Here is a 26,303-nt window from a genome sequence, read left to right as displayed (position 1 = left end):
CTCACCAGATTGATATACTGAGTTAAGAAAGTAAACCCAAGTCAAGAAAAAATAATATTCCATATTAAATGCCAAGTCTGTATATTCTAATATAAAGCCCGTCAAAAATGACGGGTTGGAACAGTTTTTGACAGCACAGCTACGTGAGCATGCCAAAGTCTGAATGCTGGGCCCAGTGTCAGGTGTGCTTATATCATCTTTATTTGTTAGACATCCTGCAGACGTAAATGAACACTCGTTTTAGTCTGCGCACATTAGGGTGGGCTTCAAAAAATCAAAATGCAGATTTTCTCCGGGACATGGTCTATTGTTGTTCCTTTTGGTGTCAAAGGAAACCACACCAAATTTGAATGGAATCCAATAATATTTAGGGGTGCCACATCAGTGATGAATTTTCCCCCATGCAAAAATAGGAATTCCCATTTTTTGGGCTGTATATACACAAAATAAATACATAATTATATATATATACATTAAATATAATATTAAAAAATAAATATATAGTAAATATACATTAAATAATAAATATACATAAATACACATTATACATTATATATATACAATATATTATACATACAGTTTTGAGACTTCCTATGATCACTATCTGGGCAATTTTCATGCATGTTTTGTACAGGTTCCCGGGGTCAGGGGTACGCTTTTTTAGTGTGTAATATGTAGGCCTAACTTATTGACTGTGGCTCTTTTGTAGAGAGTGACCCTGTGGAGTAAGAATTAACAGGATTTTACCCACATTCTTGCTTATTTTGCAGATATGGCATGTGCTAGTACCAGTGTTTCATTGAAAACTCAGGCTCAGGATAATGTGTATCTCATTGGGTCCACTTCTGGAGATGCCATCAAAGGTGCCAAGCTCCCGACTGTGCATCAATCTCTTGTCCTGTTTTTCCATCACCTGAAGAAGGAGAATCGCACTGCCCGGGAGAGTGCAACCCTCACCATTGAAGAGGTTGTGAAGTTCTGGGAAAAAGCTCACCTACCTACAACGACGAAGCAGCACTGCATCCATCGCTTGGAGAGGCTATATGAAGAATGGAGGAGCCTCCAAAAAGGTGCAAAGCGGGGTGGTGCGACCCAAGAGAAAAAGGAAGCATCCTTCAAGGCCTCCTTGGAGAAGACGTTTGATCTTAGGCATGCAGATTCGGAGGCCATAATCACCAACCCCGAGGACAGGAAGTTTCTTCACGATCAATTCTCAGAGAGGAAGGCTTCAATGGGATCTGTAGACACTGTGTTGGAAGCAAAAACGTTCTTGTGTGTTTGAAAGATCAGCAGCCACAAGATGATTATCGTGAACTCCTAGAACTGATTGTCATCTACATGGGAGGAATCCCACCTCGTGGAATCCGGATCATGGCTCCAGGATCAATGCACAGAGCCAGATGGATGGCAAAAGCACTATATTCACTACAGGTGTTCATGTTTCGGTCAGAGTTCCACTTGACACTTCGAGAGGCGAGAGAACTCCGAGCCTTCAACATTTTTGTCTGCCTTGTGTATGTACAGGCTTGGTTTCGGGCTCCACAAGCTATTGAGGCTCCCCTGAATGACATTAACCTCTTCAAGAAGTTGGAAAAGTTTGAACAAATCAATCAGAAGATGGCTCAGGCAGCCTTGAAGGCACTTGGCCGCCACACGTGGTACATGAGCCCAGTACTAGTGGCATTTACATTCTTTGACACCAGAATTGACAAAGAAAGCAAGATCAATATGATTGAAGCATTGAAAAATGACGGTGAAAACCCCTCTCCAAAGAGACCAGCTATCAAACGAGGAACCGCCCTGTCAATCGCTGGCCTCATAACAAAACACACCAAGCATTTCTTCAGCATCCTAGGGACCCCAACTGATTGGATGGATAAGGATCCTGGTTCATGGGAGCAAGAAACCAGCTTTCAGGAAGCAAAGAAAGCCGCCAGTGGCTTAGTCGTGGTGAACGATAGGGCAGAAAGGGGTGTCGCATTGATACAAGACTACAATAAGCTCCTTACAAAGGATGAAGAGCAAAAGCAAGCTCTGCTCCAAGTTGTTGCTGCTCACAGGAAGATGTACCCCGATGCCAAGAAGGCAACAGTGGTGAAACAGGCCCAGAAATAGGAGTTACATTTCTCATTATATTTGGGTTTTTTAATATTATGTGATATGGTGTCTCTTCATTTTATGAACTGAACATTTGGATTGTTATCATTGAATTTGAGTTTTCATAGCAATATAGTGCTATTTGTGCAGCTATTGTAACTTGTGTTTGCTAGAATACAAAGAAAGTGAGTGGAGGGTTGGGTTTTCATAAAACAAACTTCTGGTTTTGCTTTCGATCCATATATAGAAAAGTTTTGTAGACACCTTTAGTTTGAAGGCTGATGTGGCACCCCTAAATAAAATCAGATTGCTTTCATATTTGGTGTCTTTTCATTTTGGAACAAAAGGAACAACATAAAGCCATGTCCCAGTAAATACTTAAAAAAAATTATTTTGAGCACCACCCTAGCGCACATTGCACATCACGTGCAGCAAATTTCACCTCCCTGTGCCATGTACTGTCACGTGAAAAAGTAAGTACAGTAGTACACCCCATGTAAAGTTTTGACTTTTTCAACATATTTCAATATACAGCTATTTGATATTCATTTCAACAATATTGATAGATAAAGGTGATATAATATAACAAATATCATGAAACATTTACATTTTGTAGTCCATTGTATAATTTCAATAAACATGAATGCAAATTTCACATGTGGAAAAAGTAAGTACACCCCAACATTTATCACTACTTCAAATACCTAAAATTAGAATCAGGTGCACCAGCTCAGGTGCAAATGATTAGAACATCGTTAGAGAGCATCTTGGAGGAACCTGTCTTATTTAAACCTCAGACATTTAGTTTGGTTTGCTCTTTGTTGTTGAAGTGTGCGGCGTCACCATGCCTAGATCAAAAGAGCTCTCTGAGGCCTTCAGAAAGAAGGTTATAGATGCCTACGAGTCTGGGAAGGGATTTAAAAAGATCTCCAAACAATTTGAAATCAATCATTCGACTGTCCGGAAGATCATCTACAAGTGGAGAAGATTCCAAACAACTGTCAACTTGTTCAGGCCAGGCCGCCCCAGCAAGTTCAGCCCGAGAGCAGACCGCAAGATGCTGAAAGAAGTCTCTAATAACCCCAGAATGTCATCACGGGACCTATAGGTAGCTCTTGCCACTGTTGATGTCAAAGTGCACGAGTCTACCATTAGAAAGAGGCTGCACAAATTTGATCTACATGGCAGGTGTGCCTGGAGGAAACCTTTGCTGTCCAGAAAGAACATCAGGGCAAGACAAAAGTTTGCCAATGTAGATCACTTCAGTAGTTCCTGAGGGATGGATGACACTTGAAAGGATTTCTGTCAACTAGAGTGACCTGTAGTGTACTTGTATCTTGCATGTCGCGATGCTGCCTGGTTTTGCCCATCTCTTTGTTCTGTTCACCTAGGCAAAGACCAGCACTTCTGGAACAATGTGCTCTGGACAGATGAGTCAACGGTAGAGCTATTTGGCCACAGTACCAGAAGATATGTTTGGCAAAAACCAAAGACAGCATTTGACCACAATAACCTGATACCAACTGTAAAGCATGGTGGTGGAAATATGATGGTTTGGGGCAGCTTTGCTGCATCAGGGCCTGGGCAGCTCACCATCATAGAAGCCACTATGAATTCTTCATTGTACCAGAGGGTGCTTTGGGATAATGTGAGGCCATCTGTCGGAAAGTTGAAGCACAACCGAAGGTGGATCTTGCAACATGAGAATGACCCTAAACATACCAGTAAATCCACCAAGGAATGGCTGAAAAGAAAGAAATGAGGGTTCTGGAATGGCCAAGTCAAAGCCCGGATCTAAATCCCATTGAGATGTTGTGGGGGGATTTGAAACGAGCTGTGCATGCAAGAAACCCCTCAAACATCGCACAGCTGAAATAATTCTGCATGGAGGAGTGGGCAAAAATTTCTCCCAGTCGATGTCAGAGACTGGAAGACAGTTATAAGAAACGCCGACTTGAGGTTGTTTCTTCCAAAGGGGGCAATACCACCTATTAGAGCCAAGGGTGTACTTACTTTTTCCACATGCGAAATTTGCATTTATGTTTATTTAAATTATACAATGGACTACAAAATGTAAATGTTTCATGATATTTGTTATATTATATCTCCTTTATCTATCAATATTGTTGAAATGAAGATCAAATAGCTCTATGTTGAAATATGTTGAAAAAGTAAAAACTTTACATGGGGTGTACTTACTTTTTCACGTGACTGTATTTATTATGATTTTAAAAATACCGCTTCTGTACACTGACCTTGAGGCTGTTTAGTCCAAGCCATTTAGCCCAAATATGGGGCCAGATAGGAAAAAACTGCAACACTACATATCAGTGCGAAATTGTATGCAGTAATATATACCAGATAATATATCAAAAGTCTAAAGCTCTAAAAATATGGGGTGTCTGTCAAAATCACTGGTACATGGACCCCCCTTTTCATCCTTTTGCGGTACGATTTGTTCACATTTTGCGATACATTCCGAGCACATGGTATATAATTATACTTTTAATATCAGGAATTACAGCATGTTACAGCCCCAGTACGGCCCGTACGGAACAAAAAAATAAGCACGTAAACAAAATTCCCAATAGCTAAATACTGATCACCGATATGCAAATTCATGAATCACTTGTCATGACTGTTTCAGAATTATGGCACATTTTGTTGATTAAAATCACAAACTCATAATAAAATCACATATAGAGAAACTAATAATACTGACTCATAAAATACTGTCGGAAGTCAAGGATTCGCTTAAAAGTAAAAAAAATGTCCACAATTAACTAATTCAGCTGCATGTAACAGTCTATAACAACAGTCCACTACCTAATCATCATTTTCCTCGTCATCGTCGTCGCTGAAACTGTCCAGGACGGAGTTGGTGCAGCCAGATCCACGGCACTGACCACAAGCAGGAGAACACTCCAAGTTGTTCTTGCAGCATGTACGCGTGCGGAACCACAATCGGTCGAACAGTTGCACCGGATAACATTCAACAAATCCTGAGGTGCTGGAGGGAGGTCGGTCATAACAGGAACAAGATTGCCGTCGCTCATTCTCCAGCCCCAATCCACTGGTTGTAGGCTGTTGTTTCCTTTCCACTGCTGTATTTGCAGATACACCCGTCTGCTGTGATATCTCGCTGCAGCAGATGTGGGCGGTAAGGTCTGTGGGAGTATCTTCGAAGTCTTGACTGCGACCTGTTCACAAAACCGCTTGTACCTGAGGGAATCCAAACTTTCATCAGGTTTACCCTTGTAGAGACACACGAGTGCTATCTCTCCTGCAGCCTCGACCACATCTGGTGATGCATCCTCAGCCAAGAACTGTTGGGATTGAGTTTGAAAGAGTGTGCTCATCATGAATTTCTTCAGTGACGCTCCTTTGCCAAGGCCGTACAGTCGAGACGTCGTGTCACATCCCAATACTGCGTGTATGAATAGGATGCTTTCACACACAGCTGCACCTAGCTGACGTTTCATGGACTTCACATTCCAGATGTGGTTTGGTTTTGTAGTGGATTTTGCCTGACTATACATAAACAAGTCGTGTGCTTCTAGGTTTGCGTAGAAGCAGAGTAGGACGATCAGATCTGTGTCTTCTCCTATAAGGGCTGTGTTCCTCATGTTCGCCGAACTGACTGCGGTCTGGACGATTAGCAGGTCAGCATCTTCCTGGGAATGATGGGTCTGGCATCCAGAAAGCCGGAGGTATCTGCTCAACATGTTGATGAAGTTCTGTTTGTTGTTGAGGTTTCCCAGGAAGATGTCTTTCTTCATGGTCAACTTCATGTCATCAGTGAAAGTCACTTCTGGTGCAGCTCTACCTGCTGCTCGCCTCTGGTGGGTCATGTGTTTGGTTGATTGACCAAGATATCCATCAAATATTATGATGGCCTTTCCGTACTTTCTTGTAACATAGTCACAGTGGAGCATGCAGATCTCTCGATATGTTGGTGAACCATGTGGCCATGGTATACGGTGCAGCAGACTTCCACCATCCAAGACATACTGGATTTCGCTGATTGACTCTATGGTACCTGGTTCAAGTTTAGACCAGATAGCATCTCCGAGTACGGACTTCTGGGCTTCACATAGCATCAGCTTTTCATCAAACAGCGCAGGTGGATGAGGGCATAACTCAAAGCGAAACATCTCTTCCTTATCTTCAGCAGATTTTGAGATGATGATGAGACGCTGGAATAGCAGTTCTGGGTCTATCTGTACCTGGTCTTTACCAACTCGCACAGATGATCTGGCCTTCAGAAATGTGGTGGCTTGGTCTTTGCGCTTGAACGTGTAGTGGACAACTGACTGATTTGTCATGGAGTGCATGATCTTGTCTCCAATGAGCTTGGCATTGTCGACATCAACCTTACTGCCAGCGTTGACACCAGTCATTATGTTCCTGAGGGATGGATGACACTTGAAAGGATTTCTGTCAACTAGAGTGACCTGTAGTGTACTTGTATCTTGCATGTCGCGATGCTGCCTGGTTTTGCCCATCTCTTTGTTCTGTTCACCTGTGCTGTACTTCACTCCAGTGAGCTCTTGCATCGATCTGTTTGTCTCCGAACAAGCCGGCATGGACAAAAGCCACGTTAACCGTTGTTGCTCTGTCATTCCTCTTCCTCTTGTTAACCCCCCGCTGGTCGTCATACTTCTCATGAGTACTTGCTCAATCATCAGGTCTGAGGAAATTTCAGCCCAAGCTCTACTACTTCTTTGGGCGACATGGAAGCCCTGAGTAAACTTACGGTGCACATCTGGATAGTCCTGTTCTAAGCTGTGCATTATTTGCAGGTAAATCCTGGCAGACTTAGCATAGAGTGAATGACCTGAGGCTGCTACATATGGTAACATATCAGATACAGCTTCGAGGTGCAGGGACCAGTTTCCCATACGCTCGGCTTTGATGAATTTTCTTAAGATCTTCACCATATCCATATACTGTAACCACAGTTTCGCTGTTCGGTCTTTGGTCAATGATTCTGTCTGTGTTTGAAAGACTTTGCTGATCTTGTCAAGGATTGGATCACTTGCTACATCGTTGGAAGATCGTGTGCCTTTCATCAACGGATCATACAGGGTCCTTGCTTTACTCACATCTGGATGAATCACATCATCATCGGCCAAGCCACTCATTGCATCTTCATCCCGAACTGGCAAGTCTTCTGCAGTTCTGTATTGTGTTCCTCCAAGAGGATCAGACAGGAGGAGTGCATTCAGGACAGCATCCAGGAGGATGTGTACCCGTACAGCCCTGGAAATTGCTTTTCCTGTTAGGATGTGATCCACTGCATTTGGTGCGTATATGAGTTCTAGTAGCTCCTTCAACCCAGAACCACCCATGAGGTGCCCTATGCTGCCAAGGAAGCTCATTTCCATATGAAAGGCACCTAGCCTTACCACAATACGTCGCATGGGGCTTCCATCTGGCTCCGAGAGAATGATCGACAATGCCTCCCACCATAGTGGCTGATCAAAGGTGATGATGGTAGGTACATCATGTTGTTTAGCATGTTGCGCAATGTAGTTGAGAGTGGAGTAGATGCATGTAGTGTCGCTCGAGCTCAAATCAATCATTGGGAGAAACAGGACAGACGATTTTGAATGCTGGACACCACGATGTAAGAGTTGCATCATCCCGGACCATGCAGGTCTTGGTATCTTGAACAGCAGTGACGTCTTCCACAGTACATCAAGGTTGGCTGTGGGATCATGGGCTCTCATGATAGGCACGCTCCCATAAGTCAAGGTTGCAAGTGCCTGGTCGTCAGCTCTATGGTACTGTATCTGGATTCTTCCAGTTGTTTCTATGTCGCTGGCAGTGACCTGAGCTCTAGGAATCGGATGTCCTTGTGTTGTTCCAGGGGTAATCATGGCTATTATCCCCATGCCATGGAAGGTGTTGTGTCCGTCTAAGGTTCTAATGTTGTGGTCGACGTTGTCAGCTGCATATTGAACAAATTCTCCCTTGTGGTTGGGTATGTCCGTACCCTGGTATACAGCTGCATTTTGGTTGAAACGTGTGACTTCCTTGTATGAGCTGCAGTACCCATGTGCATGCAGTGAATCAATAAGGAAACGAGAGGCGAAATGGTGCTGCAGCTGCACCCCTAGTGCAATTTGCAGTGGAGCAATCAGGACACGTGGTCGTGCAGCTTGCATTATAGCCTGACCAATTGAAGCTATCTTCAGCTCTACATCTTTTGCCTTCAAGATCTTTCCAAGAAAAATCTTCAGAGTATCAGGAAGAAAGTTGAGGCTGGCGTCTTTGAACTCAAAGTCTTCCGATGTTGGGTATGTTTCATTCCCTGTTTCCACTTGCTTTATGTCATCCAGTATGAATTTAGCGGCAGCTTCCAAGATTATTTTCTTCTGAATCATAGGATCCTTAGACTGGTTTGCATGAAACTCCAAAAGTACACTGTCAGCTGTTTGCCTCATCGTTGCAACATTCGATTTGCCATTAACTGTTGTGACAATGACTCTGTCGCCAAAGTGTTCAATCAGTCTGTCTTTCATATATCTTTGAGAATAGGACTCAGCATTTGAGTCAGCAAGATACTCGGCCATTTTGTCCACCAGATCAGAGATTGTGTTTTGTTCGTCGTCATTTTCCTCAAGGAATTCAGTCACCTTTATAAATGCCTGACATCTGTCATCCAGAGCAGGACGACCGCCTTCGTGTGGTGATTTGTATCGTCTACCCAATTTCTGTTTCTTCTGTACTGTTTCATTATGTACAAAATTCAGAGGGATCAGTTTCCCTGTCCGGAAATCTGAACTGCATACCTGGTGATATACGGCATCTGCCGCTGGAAGGTCACACACAATGAGCAGTCGAGCCCGAACAGTATCGGCCCATGCATCGTTCCTTGTTGAGCACTTTTGCAGAAGACTATCTTTACATTCTGTAAATGTGATAGAGTGGACATCTCCTTGTTGTTTCCTGTTATCAAAGTTCACCTTTGTACCACAGAAGAGGCAATCTGCTTTGAAGTTGAAGGCTTCCTCTGCTGATCGGAGCGATACACTTGGGCCTGGTCTGTGTGTATCTCTGATACTCTGTGCTACCTTTATTGGATTGCAGTATACACGTCGGCATTCTTGATGAACAACTTGACCTGGAACAGTCTGTATTGGGTCACTGCGCTGGTCACTAACAACATTAATAGTCCGACTTCCCTTTTCACGAAGTGTCACTACTGGATTATCGTTGTTGGTGGATTCATTGCAGAACACACACGAATTGGCCGCCATTCTTCAGGGTTGGATTACCTGCAAATATAGAAAAGTTGAATATACTATTACTGTATGTTATTGCCAATAGACCTAAACATACTAAATACATGTCATTGATGGGATTAAAAACTAAGATATATATGGTTCACAAACAAATAATGATGTACCGTCGCTTGCTGTGGAGTGAGCAGTCTTTGTAAAACGGGGTGTGGTTAAATAAGACACTAAAACAGTAAAAACTTCACTTATATATACAATATTGTACAGTATGATATCCTTTATTTATTATATCGTGCTAGTGATTAGGTCCAGTGTATAAAATAAGCAATAGAAGTTCAGAGAGCGACAATAATCATAGCATGCGGCATATGTACGTCTTTTAACATGGGGCTAAATGGAGAAAACTTGATTGCATTATTTGAGAGTCACCCCATATTTTTAGACCTTTATACTTTTAGTATGTTATAAAGGTACCTTGAGGGTAATCAATACTAATGAGATCGGTAGTGTTGCAGTTTTTTCCCCGTCAAATGCTAAATGGCTTGGACTAGTTTGCAGGCCACCATCTACAATTCCAATGTAAGAGGCATAATTAGTCTTCTTTTGGGTCTTCAGAGTCCTTCGGGTCTTTTGTGTCCTTGGGGTCTTTTGTGTCTGCCAGGTCATTTGGGTCCTTGGGGTCTTCAGTGTCTTCTGCGTCTTTTGTGGCTTTTGTGTCATCTGGCTCATCGGTGTCTTTTGGGTCATTTGCGTGTTTTGGGTCATCGAGGTCTTTTGAGTTATTTGAGTATTTTGGGTCCTCAATCTGGTTCTTTGGGGTATTTAAGGGTCGTCGGGGTATTTTGTGTCTTGGGGGTAATTTGGGGTCCACTGGGTCCTCAGGGTCTTTCAGGGGCTCCGGGGTCTTTTTAGTCTTTTGGATTGTTTGGGTCTTTGGGATCTTTCGGGTCTTTAAGGGTCTATGGGGTATTTTGGGTCTTCGGGGTCTTTTCGGTCTTTTCGATCTTTTCAGTCTTCTGGGTTTTTTTGGGTCTTCTGGCTCTTTTCGGTCTTCAGGGTCTTTTCGATCTTTGGGGTATTTAAAGGTCTTTGAGGTATTTTGGGTCTTTGTGGTCGTTTGGGTCTTTCACAGTCTTTGTGGTATTTTGGGTCTTTAAGGGTCTTGGGGTCTTTTGGGTATTCTGGGTCTTTATGTGTCTTTGGGGAATTTTGTGTCTTCATGGTCTTTTGGGTTTTTCTGGTCTTTTGGGTCTTTAAGGGTATTGGTGTCTTTGGGGTATTTTGGATTTCAGGGACTTGTCGGTCTTTTAAGTCCCCTGGGTCATTTGGGTCTTCGGGGTCTTTAATGGTCTTTGTGGTATTTTTGGTCTTCATGGTATTTAACTGTCTTTGGGGTATTTTGGGTCTTCGAGGTATTTTGGGTGTTTAACAGTCTTCAGGGTATTTAAGGGTCTTTGGGGTATTTTGGGCCTCCAGGGTGTTTATGGGTTTTCTGGGTCTTTAAGGGTCTTCGGGATATTTAGAGTCTTTGTGGTCTTTAAGGATCTTGGGGCCTTTTGGGCGGTTTTTGGGTCTTTGGAGTATTTTGGGTCTTTAACAGCCTTCAGTGTCTTTGGGGTCTTCAGGGTATTTTGGGTGTTTGGGGCCCATTGGGTCTTCAGGGTCTTTTGGATCTTCTGAGTCCTTTGGGTCTTCTGGGTCCTTAGGGTATTTTGGGTCCTTGGTATTGTTTGGGTCTTTTGGATCCTTGGGGTCTTTTGGGTCTTCTGGGTATTTTGGGTCTTTGGGATCCTCAGGGTATTTTTGGTCTTCATGGTCTTTTGGGTCTTTAACACTCTTCAGGGTGTTTTGGGTCTTTGGGGTCCATTGGGCCTTCAGGGTCTTTTGGATCTTCAGAGTCTTTGGGGGTCTTCTGAGTCCTTGGGGTCTTTTGGGTCCTTGGGGTTGTTTGGGTCTTTTGGATCCTCATGGTCTTTTGTGTCTTTGGGTTCCATTGGGTCTTCAGGGTCTTTTCAGTCTTTTTGGGTCTTTGGGATATTTTGGGTTTTCCATGTATTTTGGGTCATCAGAGTCCTTGGGGTCTTCTGGGTCTTCAACAGTTTACAGGGTATTTCGGGTCCATTGAGTTTTTGGGGTCTTCTGGGTCCTTGGGATCTTTTGGGTCCTCAGAGTCTTTTAGGTCTTTTAACAGGTTGACACACAGTCGTGTTCAAAGATTGCCCCTGAACCACCCCCCACCCATTAAAATCCCTCCTAAAGCACTACTCAAAGCCTTTAAAACCTAGCCTTATGAAGAGGAACAGACACACACACACACACACACACACTGTGTTTTATATGGTAGATATAGCCTATATGTATATATTTAAAACAATATAGATAAAAACTAAAAAGAGATAGATTAAACTAAAACGATATAAATTAAAATGAAATAAATATAAAGTAAAACAAAGTAAATATAAACTAAAACAAAATAGATATAAACTAAAGCGAATTTGATTAAACTAAAATGAATTAGATTAAATTAAAACAAAATAAATACAAACGAAAACAAAATTTATATAAACTAAAGCGAATTAGATGAAAGTAAAACTGAATATATATAAACTAAAACGAAATAGATATACACTAAAACAAAATAGATATAAACTAAAATGAATTAGATATAAACTAAAACGAAATAGATGTCAACAAAAAGAAATAAATATAAACTAAAACAAAATGGATATAAACTAAAATGAATTAGATATAAACTAAAACGAAATAGATTTAAACTAAAACGAAATATATAAGCAAAACGAAATCAATATAAACTTAAACCAAATATATAAACAAAACAAAATTGATATGGACTAAAACGAAATAGCTATAAACTCAAACACAATAGATATAAACTAAAATGGAATATATATAAACTAAAATGAAATAGATATAAACAAAAAGAATAGATATAAACGAAAACAAAACAGATACAAGTACAGATACATTCACAGTACACTACCCCCATGCCAAATAAATAAATATCGTCCAGTGCGGCATTGCCGGGGCACCATAGGCGCCCGGCAATACCGTCGTGCAACTCATAGAGACTGCATTGGGAGGGAGAGGTGTACAGCTCATAGAGACTCTATTGAAAGGGAGAGGTGTACAATAATTACTTGATTAATTGCATAATTAAAATCACCAAAAATGATCATACAATATTTTCTTAATCAATTGGCTAATAGCATACCGAAAGCACCAGTGCTTAATTAAATGTCATTAATAAAAAAAAAAAAATTCATTGATTAATCAATAAATCCAAAATATCCTTTATATTATAGCCACATCACTTGGTCTCTGCTGTGTCCAAATATCAGCTTCCTAGCTCAAAAGTTGCCTGAGATATTGCCCAGATGAGAAAGAAAATAAATAAATGATTAATAATGGAAATAATTAAATAATAATCATAAAATAATTAAATAATTAATCAATTGGCTAAAATATTACCGAAAACACCACCGTTTCATCCGAATATGTAACTTTAAAAGAATTGATTGTCATTAATCGAATAATTAAACAATTAATTGATTAATCAAGAAATCAAAATTAATTCATACCAAATCACTTAGTCATTGTCGTGTCCAAATAGCTTCCTCGTTCAAAAGGTGCCTGTGATAATGCCCAGAGGAGAAAATAAATAAATAAGTACTTACAATAAAACAAATTTTACAATAATTTATGAATTGTAAAATGGATAGACCTCACCTTTTGGCCTATGTTGACCTCAAAAATAGTTTGTGGTTGGTTTCAGAATGGCACTCGGGACAGCATCCTTTTGACTTCACAAATAATTGATGGTTGAATTCAGTGACCTGATATGCAAATCTTCTTCAAATTAAGTTAATCGGATGAAAATTGTCAATTTTATAAATGTGGCCTATGTTGACCTTTTGGCCTATGTTGACCTCAAAAATAGTTGGTGGTTGGTTTCAGCAAGCTGATATGCAAATCCTATTCAGAATTCAAGTCAATTGGATGAAAAATGACGATTTTAGGAATTTGAAAAAAAGGTTGTTGACCTTTTGGCCTATGTTGATCTCAAAAATAGTTGGTGGTTGAATTCAGTTCGCCAATATGAAAATCCTATTCAAATTCCAAGTCAATCGGATCAAAATTGAGGATTTTAGAAATTCAGAAAAAGTGGTTGACCTTTGGACTGTGTTGACCTTTTGACCTCAAAAATAAAAAGGATTTTGTCGGACCACAAACTCTACCATTTGGTAAAGTTTCCTGAAGATCGGTTTACAAATGTGACCTGTAAGCAAGTATAAGTGAGCGGACAGACAAACACACAAATGAAAAATCACTCATGGAGCGACACTTGGCAAAAGAGAACAAAGTAGAATGGCACTCAGTAAAGCATCCTTTTGACCTCAAAAATAGTTGTTGGTTGAATTCAGTTAACTGATATGCAAATCCCATTCAATTTTCAAGTCAATCGGATGAAAATTGAGGATTTTAGAAATTTGAAAAAGGTTGTTGACCTTTGGCTTATGTTGACCTTTGGCCAATGTTGACCTCAAAAATAGTTGGTGGTTGAATTCAGTTCGCCAATATGAAAATCCCATTCAAATTCCAAGTCAATCGGATCAAAATTTAAGGATTTTAGAAATTTGAAATGGTTGTTGACCTTTGGCCTATGTTGACCTTTTGGCCTATGTTGACCTCAAGAATAGTTGGTGATTGAATTCAGTGAGCTCATATGCAAATCCTATTGAAATTTCAAGTCAATCGGATGAAAATTGAGGATTTTAGAAATTTGAAATGGTTGTTGACCTTTGGCCTATGTTGATCTTTTGGCCTATGTTGACCTCAAGAATAGTTGGTGGTTGAATTCAGTGAGCTGATATGCAAATCCTATTGAAATTTCAAGTCAATCGGATGAAAATTGAAGATTTTAGAAATTGGAAAAAAGGTGGTTGACCTTTGGACCTTTTGACTTTTTGACCTCAAAAATATATAGGATTCTGTAGGAACACAAACTCTACCATTTGGTGACGTTTCATGAAGATCGGTTTAAAATTGTGACCTGTAGGCAAGCATAAGTGAGCGGACAAACAAACACACACACACACACACACACACACACACACACACACACACACACACACACACACACACACACACACACACACACACACACACACACACACACACACACACACACACACACACACACACACACACACACACACACACACACACACACACACACACACACACACACACACCTGAGTGATGAACATACTTGTCCCAAAAACAATTTGAGCACCTACCTCCGCCAAACTGAACAGTTTACGTTTTGTATCCATTGATAGGCCGAATCTGTATCTGGAAGGACCAGGTTTTGTCCGAATACGTCCATAACCTTTTGAGATCTCGTGCAAATACTGTATATCGTTTTTCGCCCCATCTCTCAATGTGAAGAATCAGTTCAAACATTGTCGTATCCGTATCCTCATCCAAATATATTCAATTCTTCATTGTCACACACTCAATCTCGTCACCAAGTTTCCTCCGAATCAGTCCATACCTTTTTGACATAACCTGCTCAACAACGGGTGAAAACATAACCTCCGTTCACCTTTGGTAAACTGGAAAACGTTAAATATAGCTGTACCCGTGCACAGTACTCACTTGTGCAAAGAGAAGGTAATTTTATCTCTAATTGTAAAATGGATAGACCTCACAATGTTACAAATATTTGAAAGGAGACTTCAAATCACATGCACACATTTTCTTAATTCCTCAAAGTTGGAAAAACCTATCTTCGACTTAAACTTCCAACCACAATGACTTTTTCGCCAATCAGGAGGAGATGTATGACCTATTGACCTAAAACAACAACAACCTTCCCATCATCGTAATCGTCACGGAAGTGGAAGAAACTTCCTGTTGAAATCTTCTGGTCTTCACAACTTTTGGTTTATAAATTTGCCAAGACAGAGCTAGCGAGGGCTAAACCTCCTAGTTTGCCAATGTACGTTGTATGATTAGATTGAACGGCAGTAAAAGAAGAAGAGCAACCTGCCACAAGGAAATGATGACCGTAAAACAACAATAACAAGGTGCCGCAAAGTGTACCGAGGCGTCGTAAAACGTCGCTTCAATGGCGGCGCGCGGCAAGTCTGGACATCGTGTGGGCGATGCTGATCCGGACGAGCATCAGGCTTTGATGGCCGTTCTTGTAGCGGATTCCTTCAACCAGCGTTTCGCTCCAATAACGTTAGACAAACCCCGGGTAAGAGACCGCTGAGGGTGCGCCACGCGAGGGAGGGAAGACCCAGCGTTTTACATCTTGTCTCCCTCTGGCCGTAGGCACTGCTACCCCTCGTGGGAGTTCCTATGCTGGAGTACGCGCTGGAGACTGTAGCTGCGGGCGGTGTAGCGAAGACCTACCTCTACTGCTGTGCTCACTCTGATCAGATTCGGGATTACATTGCGTACGTATCGCAGACTGAACGGTTGTCTTGCGTTTTCGTGATCATGCGAATGATACAAACTGCTGAGGTCTATTTATTACGGATGCACGAGGGTGGATGAGCAGGAATTGAAATGCGTGATTATGGGTAGAACGTACGGTGAGGTGCTCCAAGTGTCCACAGTGCTTGCGTACGTAATAGATAGATGGCCCCTAAAGGCATCTATATGTGGCTAATGCATGAAGAGACCTGTGCAACTTTAATCGTTGTGAGTCCACTGCATCATGGCCATGACCCAATTTATGATTTATTATATGGCCATTTTGGGACCAATGTGATCTTTTGCCCTTTTATCGAAGTCTCGAGCTCAGCATTCTGAGAATCCTGAAGTTTTCAAAACTGAAATCCTTAACTTACGCAGGCTCGGTGATGTATATGGCCAGACTCGGTCCAGATGGATGCGTCGATGGGAATGGCTACTTGGATGTGCTATAGAATTGGTGGAATCAAGACCTCGATGTTTTCCGATGGGATGCCAGACATTTGAGCAGGAGGTGGTGTATCGGCTCGTCGCAGACAATAATAATAATACATTTATTTTATATAGCGCTTTTCAAGAAGCCCAAAGACGCTTTGACAGAGTACAAAAAACAAGTGCAAAAAGACAAAAATCAACAGGTAAATAATTAATCAAAGCGAAAGGAAGGAGAAGGAGAAGAGATAGTCAGGGGTTAAATGCTGTGGGTTAAATGTTGAATGCAGTGTTGAACAGGTGGGTCTGTCTTGGATTACCTCCATTCCCCACACGGTCGTATGGTCATCTCAAACGGTCTCCTCACACACTTCGACGAAGGCCTCCAACGGCCACCGGACTAAGCCCGGATCTCAATACGTGCAACTTTTTCTGGGGGTTCTTCGAGGAACAAGTCGACAAAATGGCCCACAGGACCGTCGTACCCCCGCCTGATAACATCCGGGTATTATCGAAGATACTTGGGGTCAACGTTCTGGACATGTGCATTCGGATGTTCACTATATTTGATCAAAACGATGGTATTGAACATGTCCTTACAAACAACAACAACACAACAGGCATTTTAAAGGCCATTTTCCATACTAGAGCGGGGGTTAGCCTTGCGGTCCCCATGACGATCTTCTCCATTTTGCCCTATTTTCTGCATCTCTCCTTGTTAACCTCCTTGCCCGCATTTCTTCTTCCACCATCTTTAGCCAAGTCTTTCTCAGTCTTCCCCGTCCTCTACTTCCTTCTACATTCATTTCCATCACTCTTCTCAACCAGTCACTTTCATCCTTCCTCAACACATGACCAAACCATCTCAACCTGTTCCTCTTTACAGCATCAATCACAGGCTCTATTCCCATCATCTTTCGCAATTCATCATTTGTCTTCCTCTCTCTCAACGATACTCCGCACATCCGTCGAACCATTCGCATTTCCACCCTTTCCAACCTTCGTTGCTGCTCTACGTTCATTACCCATGTCTCGCTCCCATAAATCATAACACTTCTCACACATGCAGCATACACCTTTCCCTTCAGCTTCAACGACACACCCCTCATCATCAGCACGCCACTCAGTTCCCGAAACATCTTCCATGCACATCTCACTCGAGCAACCGTTGCCGAGTCTGATCCACCTTCTCCATTCAGCATGTCTCCGAGGTAGCAAAATGTTTTCACACCTTCCAGCTTCACGCCGTCTCCAAGATCCAACTCAGCATTTCCTCCATCTGCAGCTCCCTCTGTGCACACCTTACATTTGAATGTAGCTGCCACACTGGTTAATGACGCTCTCAGACCACTACATTTTTGATGAACCCACTCCGCGCACATTGTACATTGAATGGAGTTCACTCTGACACCCTTCCTACACACAGCACAGGGCCACTTCCCAGTTCTTTCGACCTCACCACATGCTTTACCACTTCCCATCACCTTCGTCTTTCCGATATTCACCTTCAGACCTTTTGTCTCCATACATTCCTTCCACTTGTTCATCTTTTCCTTCAGTCCATCCATACTTTCCGCAATCAACACCAGATCATCTGCATACACCAACTCCCACGGTAAACCCTCCTTTACGTTCTGAGCCAGCACCTCCATCACAGCTACAAATAGTAGTGGACTTAGTACCGACCCCTGATGCACTCCCACCTTCACCTCAAACTCACCACTGTTCCCGTCCTTCGTCCTTAGAGCTGTGCGCGCTCTTTTGTACATTGCCATCACTACTCTGATCAACCATTCCTCCACTCCTAACTTCCTCAATGCCCATGTCAATACTTTGCGTGGAACCCTATCGAATGCTTTCTCCAGATCAACAAACCCAAGAAACAACTTCTTCCTCTTCTCCATGTACTTCTCCTGCAACTGCCTCACAATGAAAAGCGCGTCTGTCGTTCCTCTTCCTGGCATAAATCCAAACTGCATTTCGTCGATCTTCACTTTCTTCCTTATCCTTCTCTCCAACACCCTTTCCAATACCTTCATTCCATGCTCCAATAACTTTGTCGCTCACTACGAGCCACACTCCAGAGGGTCACCTTTCCCCTTGTATAGAGGGATGAGGGTACTCAGTTCCCAATCCACTGGAATGCGGCCTTCTTTCACCACCAGATTACAGATCTCGCGGGATCTCGCGAGATCACAGGAGATCTCGCGAGATCACGGCGAGGTCACGTCTTTTTGAAGCTGTTCCATGCGCTCACGCTTTCGAAGCTAAGTAATCTTTCACAATTGTGTTTTTGTCGAGACTGTATCTATCTTTCGGTGTGTGTACCTATAGCGTATCTTTAGGAAAATTTTCGGTGCTAATTTTTCATACATGGATACACAATCGTTGGTTAATGCGTATCGAGTATTCTGAGGCCTAGTACTCATAGGCCTAGGCTACCGTACTGTCTCCGAACTTGTGGTTTTGTTTTTCTCTCAGCGGTTCGTCGAATGCGCTGCAATTATTTTCGTTCTCTGTTTCGTCCCAGTCGTTCACCCCATACCTCCTTGTTTAATATCTCTACTCAAAAAAAAAAAAACCCAAAAAAATATTTCCTTCTCAGGTCTTATTCGTTTATTTGTTGTTCTTACTTGTTCGTTCGTTCTTCGTTCACGTTGTTCGCGATCACGTGGTTAGAAATGTATAATCTCTCCCCTGAACAACTATTTTCTCTCATATATTATAACACCTTTTTCTTCTTCTACAAAATGATGCTTTCGTCTTGCTCACCAAATCGATTCATTCCAAAAAAAAAAAAAAAAACCATCTCTTACAGTTCCTCTTTTCTACATTCCCTAAACTCTCCAGAACTCCACCCCTCCTTCAGCGTCCTCAAACGTATTTTTGACTCGAAGGTCTCAAACTCATTTTGCAAAAAATGTTCGTTTCCCATGAATCGTACACTTTTCAAAATCCAATCTCACCCCTCCCCTCCAAATCTTCCCCATCCCCCCTTCCCTCCAAAACTTCCCCATCCCCCCTCCCCTCCAAAACTTCATCACCCCTCCCCTCCAAATCCTCCCCATCACCCATCCCTTTCAAATCTCCCCCCTTGCCCCTTCCCTCCCCTCCCTCCTAAACTCCCCCCACACCCCTCCCCTCCGAGACTCTCCCTCGCTCCTCCCCTCCTAGACTCCCCTCTCACCCCTCCTCAAAGCATCCTCCCTGCTTCTTCCCCCTTCCAACTTTCACCTTCATCTCCCCCAACCTTCTGCCTCGCCCTTCCCCCTCCTCAAATAACACCTCACTGTGCCTCACCCAATCTCCATCAAACCTTTTGTCCGCCCCATTCTTCCCTTTCTCCAAGCTATTCTGAAATCTCTGAAATCTCTGACACACCTTCAACAGCTCTCCCTACCCCTTCCTCCTCTTCCACATCTTACCCTACCCCTCCCCCCCCCCTGTTCTGTACCCGATGCTCCCCCTTCCTCTTCATTAACGGTATGGACCTCAAACATCCGGGGCCTTCGCTCAAACTTGACTGATCTCTCCATACAGGTTGCTTCTGACAAACCAGATGTGATCTGCTTAACAGAAACTTTCCTCCTTCATGATGTCTCTGATGCCTTTGTATCTCTCCCAGGTTACTCCCTCCTCCGGTATGATAGACCTGAGCCTCGTCCTGGAGGTGGGGTTGCTATCTTTATAAAAAAACTCTTCCTCACTCGCCCTCCACTGCCCTCTCTCCACCTCACCCCCAGGAATACCTTTGGTTACGGCTTCCCCTTCGCTCCCACCTTTTGTTCATATGTGTGTTGTACCGTCCACCAAACAGTGATGACTCCATCTACATCTCGCTGTCTGATAATATGGACCAACTTCTATCTACCCATCCCAACTCTCTCTTCCTCATATGTGGTGATTTCAATTGTCACCATGCCAGTTGGCTGGGTGTGGGTACCTCTCTCACCAGCCATGGCTCTTCAGCAAAGGACTTCTGCGACTCACTGGGACTGACACAATCTGTCAATTTCCCGACCCGGATCTCAGTCAACGGAGCATCTTCTCTTCTGGACTTGGTTATGACTAACTTCCCTGAAAATGTCTGCTGCTCTTCTTCTGCTCCAATCGGCTCATCTGATCATGTGCTTGTCAAAGTGGACATCTTTCTGACCATTCTCAGAGAGCCTCCTCAGCGTCGACGAGTCTGGCATTTCACTCAGGCCAACTGGCACGGTCTTCAAGCAGCCATCAATCATCTGGACTGGTCTCCCATCTCTACCGCCTCTGACATCAACTCATCCTGGGAATTCTTTCAAAGTAAATTGCTCTCTCTCATGCACAGATTTATCCCATCTCGTCTTCAGTTGTCATACCCTTCCTCCCATCCTTGGTACACGGAATCTTGTGGTGAGGCTGTTGCCCTGAAACAACTTGCTTTCGTCTCCTGCAAAGCAAATCCAACGGAAGGAAATCTCATTTCCTTTCACAAAGCCCAAAACAAGTGTGTGTCCACCTTCAGGAGAGCCAGGAAACAATATCTCACCGTTCTCAAGACCGAACTCTCTCATCTGTCTCCCTCTTCCAAATCCTGGTGGCGTCTGGTCAAATCTGTTTCTGGTGTTTGTTCCCCCTCTATCCCCTCCCTCACCTCAAACGGCTTAACGGCTGACTCCGCACGTGAAAAAGCTGAATGCCTCAACTCTGTGTTTGCCTCTATATCTTGTGTCCCAAACCCATCCCTCTCTGTACCCACCGTACTCAGTCGTACCCAGCTGCTCCTGGACTCTGTGTCCTTTCCTCCTGACAAGGTGGAAAAGTTTCTGTCAACCCTCGACTCTGATTCTGCAACTGGTCCTGACGGCATCAGCCCACGGGTCCTAAAATCATGTTCTTCCGCTCTTTCACTCCCTCTTTCTGTTCTCTTCACCCTCTCTTTTGCTCAAGGTCATCTGCCATCTGCTTGGAAATCAGCCAACATCACCAATTTGCACAAAAAAGGTGCAAAAACAGATCCTAGCAACTACAGACCAATCAGCCTTCTCCCAATTATCAGCAAAGTCATGGAATCCATCATTGCCTCAGATATGAAATCTTTCCTCTTCTCCAATGGCTTGATCTCTGATCATCAATTTGGTTTCAGACCTGGTCACTCTACTCTGGACATGCTGCTTCTGCTTTTTCAACAATGGATGGAGGTCCTCAACGCCAAACAGGAAATTAGAGCTGTCTCCCTTGACATTTCACGTGCCTTCGATACGGTCTGGCACCCTGCTCTGCTCACCAAACTCTCCTCCTTTGGTATCCATGGAAATCTCCACGCATGGCTGGCGGACTTCTTCTCTGGTCATAGTCAACGTGTGGCCCTGAATGGGTTTCTCTCATCTCCTCTTCCTGTTCAGGCTGGAGTTCCCCAAGGTAGTGTTCTGGGCCCTGTGCTTTTTCTGGTCTTCATCAATGATCTCTCTGACTCTCTTGAAAATCCTCTCTATCTCTTTGCTGACGACTCTACTCTCTGTCGCTCCATTCCTCATCCCTCAGATCGGCAGTCTGCAGCCTCCTCACTCTCTGCAGACCTGGACAAAATCACAGACTGGGCAAACAAATGGAACATGTCTTTCAATCCTGATAAATCTCACACTCTTACGATGTCTCTCCGAAAAGACCGACTGGACAACCCTCCCAGCCACTTTCTGAATAATCCTCTCCAAGAAGTTCTGTCACTCAAGCTTTTGGGTCTCACTATTTGCCATGATCTTTCCTGGGAAATCCACATTTCAAATCTGGCCTCCAAAGCCAGTCGCCGACTGGGCATCCTCCGTCGTGCGAAGTCCTTCCTTGGCACACCTGAGCTCCTCACCACATACAAGGCTTTCATCCGCAGCTCTATGGAATACTGCTCTCCCTTCTGGTCTGGTGCTCCTGCCTCACACCTAGCTCGTCTTCACGCTGTTGAAACCAAAGCGTTCAGAATCATTGGAATCTCCTGCGATGAAGCTAACTCCAAGGGCCTTTCACTCACTCACTCACCGCAGGCAGGTTGGTGGTCTTTCCGTCTTCTACCGACTCCTCTCTGGCCTTGCCCCCCCAGCTCTCTCTGGGCTCTGTCCCCCAAATATTCCTGCAGGTCGCACAACTTCTGCCTGCAACCCTCTTATGGTTAAACTGCCAAAATCAAGACTTTCTGCTCACCTTCACTCCTTCATTCCTCTTTTCTCCCACCTCGGGAACAAACTCCCTCACTCTCTTCAATCCCACTCCACCCTCCAGGTCTTTAAAACAGCTGTTCACCACCATCTCTTATCCTCCCCCATCCAAAACCTTGATCTTTTCTACCCCCGCTAATTTCGGTCCCCTTGTGTTTTATACCTCTCCCCCGCCTCCCCCTTCCCACGCCTCCTCCCCCCAAGCCCTCTCCCTCCCACACTTCTCCCTGCTCTCAAATGTTGTGGTTGTGTGTTTCCCCTTCTCTCCCCATCTTGTCTTCCGCTCCCTCTTTTTGTATATTTTGTTTGTCTGGTTGATTTGTTTGTGAAATAAATGTTAGCTCTTTCACGAGCCTCGATTGAGTATACAAAAAAAAAAAAAAAAAAAAAATCTGTCATTCTCTTCACACCCCAACTTCCTGCTGCCTTCAACATATCTCCCACAACTCCCGTCGGCCCTCCCGCTTTTCCACTCTTTATTGCTTTTATCGCTTCCTCAACTTCCTTCTCAGTTATCTTCTCTGCCGGTCCTAAAACTGGGTTACTCTCTATGTTGCCATCCCATTCATTCTCTGTATTCAACAGCATTTCCACATATCTTTTCCATCTTCCTTTAATTCCATCTGGGTCGACAACGATTTGTCCCACTTCATCCTTCAAGCAACTCACCCCCATCACATCACACCTCTCTTTTGCTATCTGCTTTGCAATCCTGAATACTGCTTTCTGACCCTCTTCCGAATCCAAGCGTTCTCCGAACATTTTCGTACATGCCTCCTGCGCCTTTGCTACCTCTTTCTTTGCAGCCTTCCTGGCTGCCTTATAACTTTCATGCTCTGCTGTTTCTGCTCCCGTACCCTTCGCCTTCTGCCACTCCTTGAACTTCTTCCTCTTCTCGTCAATCCTCTTTCCAACTTCATCATCCCACCACCATGTTTCCGAGTGCCTCGGTGGTCCTTTTGTCCATCCACATACCTCACCAACGGCTCCCAACAGACGAGCTTTCATTGACATCCAACCACTTTCAAGCTCAACCACATCATCCTCTACCCTACTCGGCCTCTCTTTGTCACCTCTTTCAACCTCCACACCTTCATTCTCGGTTGGTACTTCACCCGCCGAGCTCTTCTCGCACCTTTCACCCTTATGTCGCAGACAACCAAGTGGTGCTGTGAAACAGCCTCCTCCCCCGGGATCACCTTTGTGTCCTGGAGGTGCCCCCTATCTCGCCTACGCACCATGAGGTCGTCAACGGTTGTCGTCGACCCACCTGACGTGTATGTAACAAGCTTATTATCCTCTTTCTGGAACTGATTATTACAAATCAACAAATCAGCCCCATCAGCAAACTCCAAAATCCTTTCACCTTCTCCATTTCTCACACCATATCCGTAACCCCCATGAACTCCCTCAAAACCATCCATACTCCTTCCCACATGTCCATTTAGGTCTCCTCCCACCACAACAACTTCCTCATCTTTCACGTTTGCCATCAGCTTCTCTATCACACACCAGAACTTGTCCTTCTCTTCATCGCTTCGACCAACCTGCGGAGCATATCCCGAGATGACGTTCACCAAGAGCTTTCCAATCATCATTTTCACCATCATCAACCTATCACTCACTCTAGTCACACTCACCACACTGTCTACAAACTCCTCAGAAAACATGACACCAACACCATTCATGCCCTCCAGGCACCCTTGCCACACAAACTTGTATTTCTGTCCCTGCCTACCCTTCACCATTCTCACACCACTTCCCTTCCATCTCGTCTCCTGCACACAACATATGTCCACTCTTCTTCTGACCAATACTTCCACCACTTCTCCTGATCTCCCTGTCATTGTCCCTACATTCCATGTCTCAAACCTCAGAAACCCATCTCCACTTCGGGCTGTACCCTGCCCATATGTAGTTGTAATTGTCATGGTTCTCTTTTTGAGGCAATGTTTTTATGGCCGGATGCCCTTCCTGACGCCAACCCTCTTAGTCTCTTACGACACGCAGGGATATGGTGTACCTATTCTAACCAGGGTACACACTGGGAAACGTTTAAAACATGGAAATTCTGGGGGAGGGGAGGGGGGGGGGGTCGTCAGCATCACGGCTGCGGTTTAAACATATTCCAACAATATCCAAACAGAACCATGAAAACCATGAAAAACAATCTGGAAAAAGTCTCCAAGCGAGAACGTGGATTTGAGAAAGAAGGAGCAGAGGCAGAAGAAAAACGAGATACAGGGGGCGGGGCACAAGTCGAGACGAGGAGGAGAGCGAACAAGCACGTGTCCGGGAGGAGTGAAAGAATCAATATAGAATTCTTTGTCTATCCGTTTGTCCTGTTTTTAAAAACGCCGGACAAAGGGTAAGATGCCCGCGAGAGGCAGGGGGGAGAAAAGAAAATCAAAGAAACAAGCAAATACTATGAAGGAACATGAACATGAACATGAACAAATAATACTATGAACATGTCCTTACATGAAACAACATTTTAAACTTTCCACCGTTTGTGTCGTTGATACTTAGTTCAAAATAAATGAGTAAAATAATAGGGCCTTCCATCCGGTACACCCTTCCATCACATGCACAGGTGTATTCTTCCATAATATCATGTTTGCTTCAAGTTGTTTTTTTAAATATTCATGAATATTACCTGTTGATTTTGGGCTGTTGAGGAAAACGATGCCATTTCTGCCATTAAAATAAATAAATAATGTGTACCCACTTTGTGGGAGATTTACATGCGTGTCATGGTGCGTTCCTTCCGTCAGGTCATCCCGTTGGGCTGCTGAGCGAAATGGTGGTGGTATGGTGGTGCACGTGGAGGGCGGTTCCTCGTTGCGTTCCCTTGGTGATGTACTGAGAGATGTTGACGCAAAGTCCCTCGCAAGATCCGACTTCCTGTTGCTTTCAGCCGACGGCATTACCAACATGACCTTCTGTGGTCCACTGCATGAACACAGGTACACATTCTAATCCACCTCAATAACTCAGGGAATAATTTTTTTTTTTACTTGGTGGTTAAGTCTTGATTGCATACCTGAAATATGTTCATAACACGGATTACCTTGTGAATCGATCAAAAATGCCTGTCACGTTCAATCCAATCGTTTCAATTTGGCAGCTGCTTCCCCCATCCTCTTCTTCCTCATGTCTACATCACTGGGCCTGATCCCGCTCTTCAATTGCATCCCTTGCATGGTATCTCTTACGTGGCGTTGCTTTCCCTTGTGCATTCCGTTGCAGGCAGAGGCGTCAGCGAGACCGCAATGTCTCTGTGATGACGATGGTGTTGTCGGAATGTGCTCCCGGCCATCCTGTACGTTGCCGAGATGACGACGTTGTAGTCGCTGTAGAGACTGCCTCCAACCGGCTGCTGCACTACCAACGGGTCGGAGGTCATGGACGCCTTAAATTTCCATTGGTTAATAACCCCATTATTTAAACACTGCACATTATTTTCACCTTTATGCTTTAAAATTTTTCATTTCCATTGATTTTTTGGGAAGGGTTTTTATCCTGATGGAATAAATCAAAGCACAATGAGATGTTCTCAGGACATGTTCTGCTCAAGCTGGGTAATAAACACAAGCAAATGCATCTGTGGCAAGGTGATTATGAACTTTGGGCAGAAGCTCAAATTCTCTTCCATAGGTAGGCAGGGGGTGGAGAAATAGGGGACACAAAGGTTACCTCATCCAACAGCTATTTACCCTCATGTTACCATTAATGCCACTTACCCTTGTCCCACTGCAAATTCCACATACCCTCCTTTCGCCGCTAATTCAACTTGTCCTCATCTCACCGCTAATTCGACTTGCCCTCGTCTCAC

The 26,303-nt window shown here is 43.7% G+C and overlaps 1 protein-coding gene and 1 long non-coding RNA gene across 3 annotated transcripts in view; one reads left to right on the top strand and one right to left on the bottom strand.

The window, feature by feature from the left end:
- LOC137424559 (uncharacterized) overlaps positions 1 to 14,995 on the bottom strand; it is a 63,198-nt gene extending 48,203 nt beyond the window's left edge. The window contains exon 1 of the long non-coding RNA XR_013623033.1: positions 14,920 to 14,995. This is a non-coding gene — a long non-coding RNA (uncharacterized LOC137424559). The remainder of the gene's footprint in view (positions 1 to 14,919) is intronic.
- A 441-nt stretch (positions 14,996 to 15,436) lies between these two features.
- EIF2B5 (eukaryotic translation initiation factor 2B subunit epsilon) overlaps positions 15,437 to 26,303 on the top strand; it is a 54,554-nt gene continuing 43,687 nt past the window's right edge. Inside the window, exons 1-4 of one of the 2 annotated variants that reach the window (XM_068112132.2) lie at positions 15,437 to 15,627; positions 15,705 to 15,829; positions 25,243 to 25,434; positions 25,718 to 25,895. In XM_068112132.2, coding sequence (XP_067968233.2) covers positions 15,496 to 15,627; positions 15,705 to 15,829; positions 25,243 to 25,434; positions 25,718 to 25,895 — 627 coding nt within the window. In that variant the 5' untranslated portion in view covers positions 15,437 to 15,495. The remainder of the gene's footprint in view (positions 15,628 to 15,704; positions 15,830 to 25,242; positions 25,435 to 25,717; positions 25,896 to 26,303) is intronic. The other variant, XM_068112131.2, reaches the window with a different exon arrangement.

This window comes from Myxine glutinosa, chromosome 4, assembly GCF_964187855.1.
Source record: "Myxine glutinosa chromosome 4, kmMyxGlut1.1, whole genome shotgun sequence".
In the NCBI taxonomy this organism is placed as follows: Eukaryota; Metazoa; Chordata; class Myxini; order Myxiniformes; family Myxinidae; genus Myxine; species Myxine glutinosa.
Note: the sequence above shows the minus strand (reverse complement) of the source record. Positions and strands in the feature narration are given on the sequence as shown.